At 39.6% G+C, this 15,407-nt stretch overlaps 1 protein-coding gene across 4 annotated transcripts in view; it reads left to right on the forward strand.

Annotated features, from left to right (window-relative positions):
• Positions 1 to 15,407, forward strand: part of PIEZO2 (piezo type mechanosensitive ion channel component 2) — a 418,746-nt gene that overhangs the window by 144,831 nt on the left and 258,508 nt on the right. For all 4 annotated transcript variants that reach the window (XR_006889979.1, XM_046670819.1, XM_046670820.1 and 1 more), the window contains exon 3: positions 590 to 715. Coding sequence is in view for 3 of the 4 variants with exons in the window: in XM_046670819.1 (XP_046526775.1) it covers positions 590 to 715 (126 nt within the window). In the remaining variant the exon portion in view is untranslated. The remainder of the gene's footprint in view (positions 1 to 589; positions 716 to 15,407) is intronic.

Raw genomic sequence — 15,407 nt, forward strand, 5'->3', positions numbered from 1 at the left:
CACTTGTTTTTCTGCAATAAACCCTAGCTTATTATATGTTATAATTTTACTATGCTATTTCAGTTGATTAGCAATTATATCTGTAAATAATTTGTGTCTGTGTTCATAAGTAAAATGGGCTTATAATTTCTTTTCCTCTTCTAGCCTTATTTAACTTTGAATTTAAAGTTACTCTAACTTCATGAAATGTTTTAGGCAACTTTCCTTTGTTTTTTACTCTCTGGAACTACTCTTATAAGATAGGGATTATCTGCCTTCAAAATTGGCAGAAGTCCCTTATAAAATTTTCTGGGCCAAGGACTTTTTGTGGTTTCATTTTGTGGTAACATGTCATATGATGAAGAGGGAAGCATCCTTCTTTTACATCGAGTTTTTAATCAATGTTATTTGTATAATTTTACAAAGGGAATAAGATAGCTTTTAGCTTTAGACTAGTAATTAAGAGAGTAATTGTTGCGTGTCATATGCTTTGGAGTCAGTCTACAGAGTAGATTATATAGAAACATGTTCCATGTGGAACTGTAGGAAGATCAGAATGGGTGTGTTTCATCCTAAGTTCTCTCACAGTCTCTGTTCTTTTCTCCCCTAGGACACACGGGACGGTTGTTGAAGTCTCTGTGCTTCACCAGTCTGTCCTTTCTGTTGCTGCACGTCATCTTTCACATCACATTGGCCAGCCTGGAAGCTCAGCACCGTATCGCGCCTGGTTACAACTGTGAGTATTATGGTGGTTTTGTTTCATATTAGGTATGTGCATAATAAAGTTATGTGTCATAACACTCATAGAAATCTATGTAATAATTACATTGTAAAATTCATGGCAAGTTTTGGTCATTTGGCAATCCAGTATACTATAAATACATATCAAGGAAGTCTGCCATGGAGAATTGGGTAGTGCAAACAACTTAATGAATGAATTTTCAACATATATTAGATCTTAGGCCCCTATCTGTAGGTAAGACATTATCATTGGGCTTAATCTAAAATATCAAGATTTGTGTATAGTTCTTGGAGCTTACAGTACAGCTAGTGAGACAGGACATGCACAATTTCTAACATGACAAATACGGGGACAAAAGTTGAATAACATTATATGACAGTGACTCAATCCTATTCTGAAGCATGAAGTTAAGATTTCATATGTCTTTATGGGAAAATGTAATGACAGGTATATTTGTTTTTCACATTGGGAGTTCTTTATTGCTATTTTTAAAGAAATATTATGTCTTATACATATTATATTTTGAAGTTTTAATCTGAAAAAGTCAACATGTGTGTGCTTTAGTGTTAGCTTTCTAAATTAACCCGCCATCAGATAAATTCTACTTAAGTTTTTGTAGAACGTGCGATTGTCATTTGAAAAACAGAAGCATTTCAAACAGAGACAATAAAATCCATGTTTTAAGTTAAACCTAAAGAAACCCTGAGATGCTTGAAATAGACCATAATAGCAGTTTTAAATTGTCAGTTTTTCTTTGAGGAATCCATTTGTGGTTTTCAAATTTCCTGATCATTCATAAGTGCCAGTACAAGTAATAACCTACCCCTCCCTGTAAACTAAAAAGGAGATCAAAACTCTCCATGAATCAAAGAGTATTAACATTAATATAGTGAGAGATTCTTTGGTAAAATCCATACTCATAAATTATTCAGTATCCCTTGCTGCCTGACTTTTAGAGAGTTAAACTTTACAGAGCTCGACTTTGTATTCATTTTGGCCACTTAATTGAGTTCAGACGTCCTTGGACAATAATGCCTATCAAAATGATTTTTAATTTGAGATCTGTGATTTAAGATATTTGAGATATAATTTGTGTGCTATAACATGTGCCCGTTTAAGGAATACGATTCACTGGTTTTCGTGTTGTGCACCCCCCGCTGCCATCTAATTCCAGAACACTTTCATCGCCTCAGTAAGAAACCCAGCACCCACGAAGATTACTCCCCATTCCCTCACCACCCATCCCTAGGCAACCATTAATTTACTTTCTGCCTGTTCTGGAGATTTCATCTAAACAGAATCATACAGTATGTGGCCTTTTGTGTCTGGTTTCTTTCAGTTAACGTAGTGTTTTCAAGGTCCATAGCATATATCAGTACTTCATTCCTTTTCATGGCTGAATAATATTCCATTGTTAAGATGTGGTTTTAATGTTTGGTAAAAGTCACTTTATTATTAAAAATTTGATAAAATACAGTGTTTAAATAATAGTGCTTTAGTTACGTTATAATGATAAAGAGGATTTACTACATTTGGCCAGGTTCAAATCTTTTTGGACTTAGAAATGTTAGCAGCGATATTTTATAGTGCTTCACAATAAAAAAATCCTTGGGTATTTCTTAAGAAGGCATTTCCAGGACCATAAGGAAGGATTTTTGAGCCGTAAGTGTTATCTGAATGAAAGGCTATTTCATGAATAATAAGTTCTCCATCACGGGAAATATTTAATCACAGGATATGTTACAACTCATCAAATTTTTAAAATTTGAGTTTATAAATTTCTGTCATGCCTGTTTCTACAGATAATTTAAGGTGCTGAGTGATACCGTAAAGAGGACTGTTCTGGAGGGTGTCTGGGTGAAGAAGTGAAATTCATCATTTCTTCTGACCCAGAGAGTCTAGGCATCCCTATTTTTATTAAAAAATATGATTTTACACAGTTTTATAAAAGTCAAAATAAAAATGTAATATGAACTGTTAAAACAATATTCCCATTTCCACATTTATAAATATATTTACTCTATGTATAGTCTCCCCTATAAAGTATAGATAGAGATAGACAGACAGAAAGAGACACAAACTTAACATACACCCCGCCCCACACACACACGCCTGCACACAGGCACACACACATACACACATACAGAGGTTTGTTCTTGCTTTGTCTCCTCTTTCCCAGGCAAGGATCCAAATTGCCTAGATCCCTTGGATGGTCCTACATGAGTACCGTGAAGAAGCCTGTGCTTCTCAGTGGTGAAGGGTGGAGGCCGTCTCAGGTGCAGGCGGAGCTGCCCTCCTGACCTGCCTCTTCCTGAGCATTCCTTGCAGCCCAACCTTGGGAGTTAGACCTGCCTCTCGTCGCCTCACAGCCTAGATAGTTGGGCGTCTCGATACCAAGATATTTCCGTGTCTGTCTCCGGGATATTTTCATTCATGCACAATTGCCCTCTACTGTTATTCTCCACTGCAGTATAACTGGAACATGTCCAAATCTGATGTCCCCATGTAAAAACTCTATTCTATTCCACAAAGAGCCAATCTAATAAAGTCATAATAGTAAATGTTATTTCTACTAAGTTGAATTCTACTTTGAAGTTTATTTCTGCAAAAGTTAACATTCCAATTTGAAGTTCCAATACTTTTGACGAAGTAACCAACAGAGAAGGGATATGCTGAAGACTGAGTTAGAAAAGAACTTTGAGCTCTTTGCTTCCAACCATAGGCGCCTTGAAAGTGAGTTTATAGAAATCATAAATTTTGTCTGAAAAATGAGTGATGCATGCAACAGGATTGGCTCATCAGGTGTTAGAGATTTGTTTGGTTCAGTTTCATGTGTAGCATTTAAAGTAATACATTCCTGAAAAGGGATAAAAGAGAAGGGCAAACAAACTTCAGAGCTTTGCAAACTGGTTTAGTCCAAGATTGACACAGACCAGGTTTTCAGCCTAGAGCATTTTTTAATGATCAAGTTATATAAACTCCTGCAAACACTGTTAGAGTGGGTAATGGAAACACTGACTTTTAATTTAGAGTTGGCTTCACCTCACTAATGTTATTGTTTCTGCAGCATTTGAAGTTTCAATTACACCGTCAGAGTTGTAAACACACTCAGCTCTTTTGATATCCCCTAGTGGAAGTTTAGGCGTTTTTGGTATCTACAGATGCTAAGTAGCAAAATTTCAAATAAAAAGACAAAAAGTATCTTCCTGTGCATTTTGAATGTTTTCCCCACGTTCAAGATATTGGTAAATTAGAGTGGAATAAGCCAGACAGGTGAGGTCTCGGCCATTGTCAGTGGTCTCAAGTCCAGGACCTCCAGGCGCTCCCTTCTGCGTGTTTGGCTTTGTTTCCCAGCTCCTCCTCTCCCCGTTTAAACTCCTGCTCCCCACCCTCATCATGGCAGAAGCTCCCAGCGCCCCTCAGGAACCTGAGACACGTGTCTGGGGGCAACAGTAGCATTTATAAATTGGAGTCACTGCGAGCTCTCGTTCCCCCAGAGCCCTGTGCTTATTAACTGCCAGTAGTAAAGGCTTTTCAAACCACCCTGTTTGGCTTTAGAGGAGCTGGCAGGTTTGTTAAAGGTGCCATTATGCAGAACTGAAACTCAACACCCCTCCCTCTTTCTCCCTCTCCTTTTTCATTTCCAAATGGCGCTCTTACAGGTAAGTGAGGAAGTCGGTGGGGCAGGGGGAACCTCTGTAAATTTTCCTCAAACATGTGTTGTGCCGCTTACTAAAATATTTTCATTCCATCAAAACTATACTATTTAAATAAATGTGAACCCGGTCTCAATTATGTCATTACAGATTCCATAGAAGTAGTCTGTTTGACTCGGTGGTGGATGTGTGGCAGTGTTAGTGAAATTTCAAGGCCAGTCTGGATTCTTGGGCTGTGCTAAAGCATGCTATTGATTGAAAGGAACCTTTGAGTTCAAAACTCTGAAGGAAGGATTTGTGGTGATAATAGCTGCTAGTTATAGAGTGCCTACTAGCTATCGGACCCCAGGGGTCATCATATCCCTTTTCCAATTAATGACTCCCTTTTTCTTGTTGCAGATTGGCTCCAAGATTCTTTAAGTAGAGGACTCCAGCCTCAGGGTCCCATCCCATTTCCTAAGCAAGTCTTTAGGGTGGGTCGGGCTGTGCAGACGGCTGGGCATGGCCTGCAGGAGTGGCCTGAGGGGGTGAGTGGGAGCTGTGCTCCAGCTGAGGCTCTGATCACCCGGCTAGACGCCCTCTGCTAGGCTGGATCCAGCTGGAGACGGGAATCATTTTATTCCTACAAAGAGGCTAGTCTACTGGCCAAACCTTGCCCCTCTAGGGCTGTGCCTTTTCATGATCTCTCTTCTCCAAGGAGGTGCCTTTCTTTTGTATAAATACAGCACCCAGTCTGCACGTCTTGTTGAGGTAGGGATGAGAGTGTGATGGAGGAGGTAGGGATGAGGGCTATGATGGAGGAGGTAGGGATGCAGGTTATGATGGAGGAGGTAGGGATAAGGATTATGATGGAGGAGGTAAGGATGAGGGCAGTGTTGAGGGTGATGATGGAGAAACAGGCTCTGGGAGAGCAAGTGAGTTGCCCAAAGCCACCGTGTGTCTGAGCTGGGATCTGAGCACTAATCTGTCTGACTTTCCACTCTTTGTAGAAGTCCTTATTTGTCATCTGTTTAGGATTGTTTCTTCCATTACACTTTGTAGTGTTACCACACAAAACTGGGATTCTCTTGCCTGATGTGCATTAAAAAACCCTCAATTATTATGGCATCAGCTTTTGGGAAAAGAAATCAACTTTATTCTGTGAGATCAATCTGTGGGGGGTGGGGGGCATGTGTGCCTTCAGATCTGGCTCCCCGATTCAGGATTTGGGGCAAAATTTAAGAGGTAAGGGAGAACAGGCTGGCACACAGAAACCTGGCAGGACAGTTTTGATGGGTGGGCTTTAAACGTTTATAGTAAGGTTCTAAACATTTATGGTAAGACGGGGAAGGAATTTTAACACTGGATCATCCTGAATGACAGAGGCCTCACTTCTGATAAGAGTCTAACTTTTAAGTTCCACTCACGTCCTGGTCCTTTGGTTCCATGGGGAGGAGAATCTTTCGTTCTGCAATCATTTCAGGTCAAGATTTCTTCTTTTGTGCACACTCCGGCTATGTGACTTTGCAAATTTTCTGAAAGACAATTCTAAATCAGTCTGTTGATAGGAGATGGGGTATCTAGAGTTCCAACTCCTCTCATTCTAAGAGTATGGGACACTCAGACCAGAAGTCCATTGACTGAAATGTTGTTCTAGGCCTTAATCCTTTATCCTGGTGCACTTCTGTCCTCCAAACATATGAGGCTCACGATGCTGAGACTCAAGATTTGAAGCATCAGCACGTGACAAGAAGTCTAAGGGACAGACATGAGCCTAGCCATTCAGCCCCCAGTCCCCATGTCCCCATGACTGTGGGCTGGACACCTGGAGTGAGCCACTCCTGTGGCTCTGCTTTCTGGGGCCATTGCTGACTTGTCCCTTGGCATGTAGCCAGAAACTTGGTCCCATGCTTTGCTTACCATGGATCGTGATAACTGGAGAGGAACCCCTAGATTTGCAGTCATGGCAGGTCCATCCTCATAAAAATAATTCCACAGCCTAAGAACATTTTTTATTTTTATTTTTTATATTTGACACAGTACTATGGAAGAAAGAATTAATATTTATGAAATGGGAGACAAAATATGTAAAAGGCAGCTAGCCCCATGCTTGCCTGAGGAGTCATTCCCAGGATCACTGTCTGCTGCCCGCTTTCTTATGAAGGGTGGCCCCAAGGCTCCATGAGGCGGCGTCTGGGAGGGTCTTGATTCTTCTCATCCCTCTCTTCTGCTCTCCCCTGGTAGCCTCCTGGAAGCAGGTGCTGCTCCTCAGGGCAACAGTTAAAAATAAACCAACAAACAAACCTGGACCACCTTGTAATTCTTCTTATGGCCATCTGTGCCAGGATGAGGACACCAGTCTCATTTTCTCTGAACTAAAATAGTCTAAAACCATCTGGATTGAATATACACCTTCTGATCACATTTATAATAAGAGAAATTAGACTTAGGTGTTATTTCCCTCAGCCCCTGGTAAGTGAGGCAGATTGCTTTTCCCATCCACTGACACACTTAGGCACATGCCAGTCTGCAATGGAGCCTGACGTTTGGTGCTGTGGGCAAGGCTGCTCCAGTCTAAGATGAATTTATGATCAGTAGACTCTGGATGGAAAGCGTTGCTAAAAGAGAACTCTGGTAACCTGATATTTCATGGAGTTGACTTTCTTGGAATAATGAATACATTCAGTTTTTACCGCCAAAAGCTGGACACAGCCAAGAAGGAGGATTGAGAGGGTGGCACCCTGTGAAGAGAAACCCCATCAGGGTGAAAATCTCTTAGGCCGGTGCCTTGTTGATATCTCGACTTTGCTTAGAGTGATAGTCATACAGTGTTGTTCAGTTTACATAGCATTTTTCAAATAGAATATCTCGTTTTATTGTGAGAAATAGTGTTCATGAGAATTGTTTATATTATGCAATATATGTGTAAATTTAGGATCTTACATGGCTGTGGGCAAATTACTCATCCCTGTGCTTCAGTTTCCTTAACTTTAAAATGTAGGTAATAACAGTCCACCATCTCAAAGCGTTGTTGTGGGGGTTGCATTAATATAGTCCGCGTACTTAGAACAATGCCGGACCCCTAGTAAGTGCTCAATAAGTACAAGCTATTATTATTGTTGTTGTTATTGTTATAATTATTATTATGAGAGGAGTCATATTTCTTGCCCAAGGTCACATACAACTACAAGGTAGCAAAAACAACTTGGAATCAAATCCCGTCTCCAAATTATACACAATCACGTGGGAAAAACTTGGAAATTATGAGACATATGAAACTTACATGGTACCAAATAATTCTCTATTACAGCCTTTATCTCAGTTTCTTATTAATTCTGTTATATTTGGGTTTATACCTACTCTATGCTGTGTGTTTGAAATGCTAGGTAACAGGGTGAAATGGTGCTGGCTGGAAGGTGGTGTCAGTGAATGGATCTTTAGTGACCCTCTACTCTCCTTCCAGTCCTTTTTTCTCTTCTTCAGCAACTTCCCCACCCGGGCACTCTCATCCCCCTGCTCCATGGCTGCAGTGTTGGGTCTGGCCTGGACTTGTGAATACATTATGGTCCTCTCCTCATTCCTTCATCTACCCCAAAGCTTGTTATCCATCCCATGCCCTCCAGCACAGAGGAATATATAATATATGTATGATTCACTATGTATTACCCTTTCTATATTATAGAATTTTAGAAGAAGGAGACAAAGGATGAAAATGTTAGGGAGAGGAGGAGCTAACATGTCTTTTGTAAAGTAAACTAACGGTTTGCTCTCATTATCTCCCTTTTCCTTACTATGTCTCTTAAAAAGGAGGGGCTCTCCCTACCATATTATTCACAGGGAAGTGAGGACCAGAGGCCATTAAGGGTCTTGACTTACATCATTCAATTGGGGGCAGAGCCAGGATTCAAATTGAGGTCTCCTGGACGCCATAGTCCATATTCTTTCCAGTACATCATACAGCCTTGTAAGTTTGCTGGGGAAAACTTTATGGAGAAATTGGGCTTTGGTTAATTAGATGTTGAGGAATAGGTAAGATTATGATATGCAAAATTTGAAGGATGTGTTGGGTGAGAGGATAATTAATCTGATTACTAACACTAGGTAAAGTGTTAATGGTTGATGAGGACTTAGTATGCTTTACTTGGTAAGTATTGATCTTTAAGAATATCTTCACCCCAAGGCAGTTCAAGATGGTGGAGTAGGAAGAACCTGAACTCACCTCCTCTCACAGACACAACAAATCTACAGCTCATACAGAACAATTCTCTCTGAAAAGAACCTGAGAACTAGCTGAACAGCTACTCCACAACACAGGACAAAAGGGCCACATCCAGACATGTAGCAGAGGCAGAAACACAGTCTCACAAAAAAACCCACCCCCAGTGTGACAACCCACAATCAGGAGGGATCTCAAAAGAACCACAGAGCGACTCCCTGAGAAGCAAGGCGTTTGTGCCTCACATCAGGTGCCCCAGCCTTTTGGAATCTGCATCAGAGCGACTAGCCTACAAAGCATCTGGTTTTAAAGATCAGCAAAGCGCACAGCCAGGACCCATAGGGCTGTAGGGAATGGAGGTTCTGCTCTTCAAGAGCTTGTGTGCACACTTGCTTGCCCCAAGACCCAGCTCAAAAGCAGCAGTTTGAAAAGAGCCTAGACCATAGGTGACCATAGGTGAAGGGGATTCATTTGCTAATCTTAAAGCATCTGCCAGAGGCGCAGAAGTCTGTTAGGACTCCTTCTGGGGATGGAGGCACTGGTGGGTGCCATTTTTGTGTTCTCCCTCTACCTTGCTAGTGCTGGCACTGGTGGGCACCATTGTTTCATTCTCACCCTAACCTGCTAGCTGAGGTGGTCAAGCAACCCTGAACCCCCAACACTGCTCCCAGGAGCAGCCGTACCTCCCCACACCACTTCTGTGAGCAGCCCCAACAGAGGTGTTGGGCAAGCATCTCTGCCCCCTCACACTGCTCCCATGAGTAGCATTGACAGACAGCAGGTGAGCAGGCTGGTCCACCCAATGCCGCTCCCATGAGCAGCCCTGACTGAGGCAGTGGACGAGCAGCCCCTCCCCACACTGCTTCTACGACCCCACCAAAGCCCTTGGGTGCATGCAGCCCACACAGGTTGTGCCCCTGGAGCACCAGGCTCTGGTGGCCAGACGGGATTGCATTTGAGGCTCCACAGATCTAAAACCATCAGAGAGACAGTTCAAGAGTCAATGAAGAACTAGGGCAAGGTTAAACAATTAGGTTCATCTCCTGCACAGGGCCACTCCGTCACAACTGGGAAAGATAGCTGTTTCATCTAACACACAGAAATAAATACAGAGTCAAGCAAAATGAAGAAACAAAGGAATATGTTCCCAATGAAAGAACAAGCTAAAACTCCAGAGGGAAAAAAAACCTTGATGAAATGGAGATAAGTAATTTACCAGATAAAGAGTTCAAAGTAATGGTCATAAAGATGCTTACTGAACTCAGGAGAAGAATGGATGAACACAGAACTTCAACAAAGAGATGGAAAATATAAGTACCAAACAGAAGTCACAGAGCTGAAGAATACAGTAACTGAACTGAAAAATACACTAGAGGGGTTCAGTAGCAGACTAAATGAAGGAGAAGAAATAACTAATGAGCTGGAAGACAGGGCAATGGAACTATCCAATCAGAGCAGCAAAAAGCAAAAAGAATTTTAAAACATAAAGGTAGCTTAAGAGACGTATTGGACAACATCAAGCAGAATAGCATTCACGTTATAGGGGTCCCAGAAGGGGAAGAGAAGGAGAAAGGGGCAGAAAACTTATTTGAAGAAGTATTGGTTGAAAACTTCCCTAACCTGAGGAAGGAAGAAGACATCCAGTTCCAGGAATCCCAGCAAGTTCCAAACAAGATGAAGCCAAAGAGACCCACAGCAAGACACATTAGAAAATGTGAAAAGTTAGAGAGAAAGAAAGGTTCTTAAAAACAGCAAGAGAAAAACACTTTGTTACATATAAGGGAACTCCCATGAGACTATCAGCAGATTTCTCAGCAGAAACTTTGAAGGCCAGGAGAGGGTGGAAGGATATGTTCAAAGTGATGAAAGGAAAAAACTTCTAGCCAAGAATACTCTACACAGTAAAGTTATCATTCAGAACTGAAGGAAAGATAAAGAGTTTTCCAGACAAGCAAAGGCTGAAGGAGTTCATCACCACTAAACCAGACTTACAAGAAAAGTTAAAGTGACTTCTTTAAGTTGAAAAGAAAGGGCACTAACTAGTAACAAGAAAGCATACGAAAGTAAAAATCTCACTAGTAAAGGTAAATATATAGTACAAGAAGTGGATTAATCATCTATAAAGCTAGTGGGAAGGTTAAAAGACAAAAGTAGTGAGAATAACTATAAATATAATAATTAGTTAAGGAATGCACAAAATAAAAAGATATGAAATGTAGCATCAAAAACATAAAATGGTGGGCCAGCTCAGTGGCATAGTGAAGTGCGTGTGCTCTGCTTTGGCAGCCCGAGGTTCACAGGTTTGGATCCGGTTGTGGACATATACACCGCTCATGAAGCCATGCTGTGGCGGTGTCCCACACACAAAATAGAGGAAGATGGGCACAGATGTTAGCTCAGGGACATTCTTCCTCAAGCAAAAAGAGCAAGGTTGGCAATGGCTGTTAGCTCAGGGCCAATCTTCCTCACCAAAAAACCCAAAAAACATAAAATGGGGGAGGGAGTAAAAGTGCGGAGTTTTAGGATGCGTTAAAACGTGACATGCTATCAACTAAAAATAGACTGTTATATATATAGACAGTTATACATGAGCATCATGGCAACCACAAAGCAAAAACCTATAATACATACACAAAAAATAGTGAGAAATGAATCTAAGCATAACATTACAGAAAGCCATGAAATCACAAGGGAAGAAACTGAGAGAAGAAGAAAGGAACAGAGACGAACTACAAAAATCCGGAAAACAATTAACAAAGTAGCAATAAATACATACCTGTAAATAATTGGTTTAATTGTAAATGAACTAAATTCTCTAATCAAAAGACAGAGAGTTGCTGAATGGATTAAAAAAACAAGACCCATCTATATGCTGCCTATAGGAGACTCGCCTCGGATATAAGGACACACACAGCCTGAAAGTGAGGGATGGAAAAAGATGTTTCCTGCAAATGGAAACCAAAAGAAAGCTGGAGTAGCAATACTTATATCAGACAAAATAAACTTTAAAACAAAGACTGTGATAATAGGCAAAGATGGACATTACATAATGACAAAGGGATAAATCCAACAAGGAGAGAAAACATTTGTAAATATTTATGCACCCAACATAGAATCACCTAAATATATAAAGCAAATATTAACAGATCTAAAGGGAGCAATTGACACCAACACATTAATAGTAGGGAACTTTAATACTCCACTTACATCAATGGATTGATCATACAGACAGAAAATAAGGAAACACTGGCCTTTAAAGACACGTTAGATCAGATGTACTTAATAGATATATACAGAACATTCTATCCAAAAGCAGCAGAATACACATTCTTCTCAAGTGCACATGAAACATTCTCCAGGATAGATCATATGCTAGGCACAAAACGTGTCTTAATAAATTTAAGAAGACTTAAATTATATCAAATGTCTTTTCTGACCACAATGGCATGAAAGTAGAAATCAACTACAACAAGAAAAGTTACAAAATCACAGATATATGGAGATTAAACAAGATGCCACTGAACAAACAGTGAGTCAATGAAGAAATAAAAAAATACCTTCAGACAAATGAAAATGGAAATATGACATACCAAGATCTATGGGTGCAGCAAAAGCTGTTCTAAGAAGGAAGTTTGTAGCAATACAGGCCTACCACAAGAAAAAAGAAAGGCCTCAAATAAACAATCTAACTTTACACCTAAAGGAACTAGAAAAAGATCCAAAGAAGCCCAAAGTTAGTAGAAGGAAGGAAATAATAAAGATCAGAGCAGAATAAATGAAACAGAGACTAAAAAGACAACAGAAAATATCAATGAAACTAAGAGCTGGTTCTTTCAAAAGACGAATAAAATTGACAAACCTTTAGTTAGACTCACCAAGAAAAAAAAGCAGGGAGTTCAAATAAATAAAATCAGAAATGAAAGGAGAAATCACAACTGATACCAAAGAAATATAAAGGATTGTAAGAGACTACTATAAACAGTTATTCATCAACAAGTTGGACATCCTCAAAGAAATGGATAAATTCCTAGAAACATGCAATCTTCCAAGACTAAATGATGAAGAAAGAGAAAATCTGAATAGACCAATTACTAGTAAGGAGATTGAATCAATAATCAAAAAACTCTCAACAGGGTCTGGCCCAGTGGTGTGGTGGTTGGGTTTGCACACTCCACTTTGGTGGCCAGGAGCTCCTGGGTTTGGATCCCAGGCGTAGACATACACACTGCTCATCAAGCTCATCATGCTGTGGTGGCATCCCATGTACAAAACAGAGGAAAATTGGCACAGATGTTAGCTCAGGGACAATCTTCCTCACCAAAAACAAACAAACCTCCCAACAAGCAAAAGTCCAGGACCAGACAGCTGCTCTAGTGAATTCTACCAAGCATTCAAAAAGATTTAATATCTATCTTGCTCAAACTCTTCCAAAAAATTGAAGAGGAGGGAATGCTCCCAAACTCATTTTATGAAGCCAGCATTACCCTGATATCAAAAACAAAGATACCACAAAAAAGAAAATTATAGGTCAATATCCCTGATGAACACAGGTGCAAACATCCTCAACAAAATATTAGCAAACCAAATTCAACACACAATACGTTAAAAGGATCATACTCCATGATTAAATGGGATTTATCCCAGGGATGCAAGGATGGTTGAACATCTGCAAATCAATCAACATGGTACATCACATTAGGAACATGAAGACTAAAAATCATATGGTCATCTCAAGAGATGCAGAAAAAGCATTTGACAAAATTCAACATCCATTTAAGATAAAAATTCTCAACAAAGTGAGCACAGACAGAAGGTATCTCACCATAATAAAGGCCTTACGTGACAAGCCCATAGCTAACAATCATATTCACTGGTGAAAAGCTGAGAGCTTTTCTCCTAAGATCAGGAACAAGAGAAAGATGCCCACTGTGCTGCTTTTATTGAACATAGTATTGGAAGGCCTAGCCAGAGCAATTAGGCAGGAAAAAGAAATAAAGCACATCCAAATTGGAAAGAAAGAAGTAAAACTGTCACTATTTGCAGATAGCATGAGTTTATATATAGAAAACCCTAAAGACTCCGCCAGAAAACTGTTAGAACTAATAATCAAATTGAGTAAAGTTGCAGGATACAAAATCAGTATACAAAAATCTGTTACATTTTTATACACTAACAGCAAACTTTCAGAAAGAGAAATTAAGAAAACAATCCCATTTACAACTGCATAAAAAAGAATAAAATGCCTAGGAATAAATTTAACCAAGGAGGTGAAAGACACGTATGCTGAAAGCTATATGACTTTGATGAAAGAAATTAAGAAGGTGCAAATAAATGGAAAGCTATTCGGTGCTGAAGGATTGGAAGAATTAATGTTGTTAAAATGTCCATAGTACCCAAAGCGATCTACAGATTCAATGCAGTCCCTATCGTAATTCCAATGGCATTTTTCACAGAACTAGAACAAATAATTCTAAAATTTGTATGGAACCACAAAAGATCCGGAATAGTCAAAGCAGTCTTGAGGAAGAAGAACAAAGCTGGAGGTATCATGCTTTCTGATTTCAAACTATACTGCAAATCTATAGGAATAAAAAGAGTATGGTATTGGCATAAAAAGACACACAGATCAATGGAACAGAATAAAGAGCCCAGAACTAAAGCCACGCATATATGGGCAATTAATTTACAACACAGGAGCCAAGAATATACAAATGGGGAAAGGACAGTCTCTTCAGTAAATGATGTGGGGAAACTGGACAGCCACATGCAAAAGAATGAAAGTAGACCAGTACCTTACACCATGCACAAAAACCAACTCAAAATGGATTAAAAACTTGCATGTAAGACCTGAAACCATAAAATTCCTAGAAGAAAACATCAGTGATAAGCTCCTTGACATTGATCTTAGCAATGTTTTTCTGGATCTGACTCCAAAGGCAAGGGAAACAAAAGCAAAAATAAACAAACGGGACTGCATCAAACTAAAAAGGTTTTGCACAGTGAAGGAAACCATCAACAAAAAGAAAAGACAATCTACTAAATGAGAGAAGATATTTGCAAATCATATATCTAATAAGGAGTTAATATCCAAGATGTATAAGGAACTCATACAACTCAACAACAAAAAGACAAACAACCCAATTAAAAAATGGTCAGAGGATATGAGCAGACGTTTTTCCAAAGAAGACATACAGATGGCCAATAGATGTTCAGTGCAGATGTTCGAAAGATGTTCAACATCACTAATTATTAGGGAAATGCAAATCAAAACCACAATGAGATATCACCTCACACCTGTCAGAATGGCTGTTATTAAAAACACAATAAATAAATGTTGGTGAAGATGTAAAGAAAAGGGAACCCTTGTGTGCTGTTGGTGGGAATGTAAATTGGTGCAGCCGCTGTTTCCATAGAAAACAATGTGGAGTTTCCTCAAAAAATTAAGAACAGAACTACCATATGATCCAGCATTTCCGCTTCTGGGTATTTATCCAAAGAACATGAAAACGCAAATTCGAAAAAATATGTGTACCCCTATGTTTATTGTAACATTATTCATAATAGCCAAGATATGGAAACAACCTAAGTGTCCATCAATGGCTGAATGGAGAAAGAAGATCTGGTGTATATAACAGTGGAATATTATTCAGCCATAAAAAGAGTGAGATCCTGCCATTTTTGACAACTTGGGTTGACCTAAGGACATTATGCTAAGTGAAATGGGTCAAATGGAGAAAGACAAATACTGGATGATCTCACTTATATGTGAAATCTAAAAACCAAAACAAATGAACAAAAAAAGAAGACAAACTCCTAGAGAACAGATTAGTGGTTA

Source organism: Equus quagga, chromosome 9 (genome assembly GCF_021613505.1).
Source record: "Equus quagga isolate Etosha38 chromosome 9, UCLA_HA_Equagga_1.0, whole genome shotgun sequence".
Lineage (NCBI taxonomy): Eukaryota > Metazoa > Chordata > Mammalia > Perissodactyla > Equidae > Equus > Equus quagga.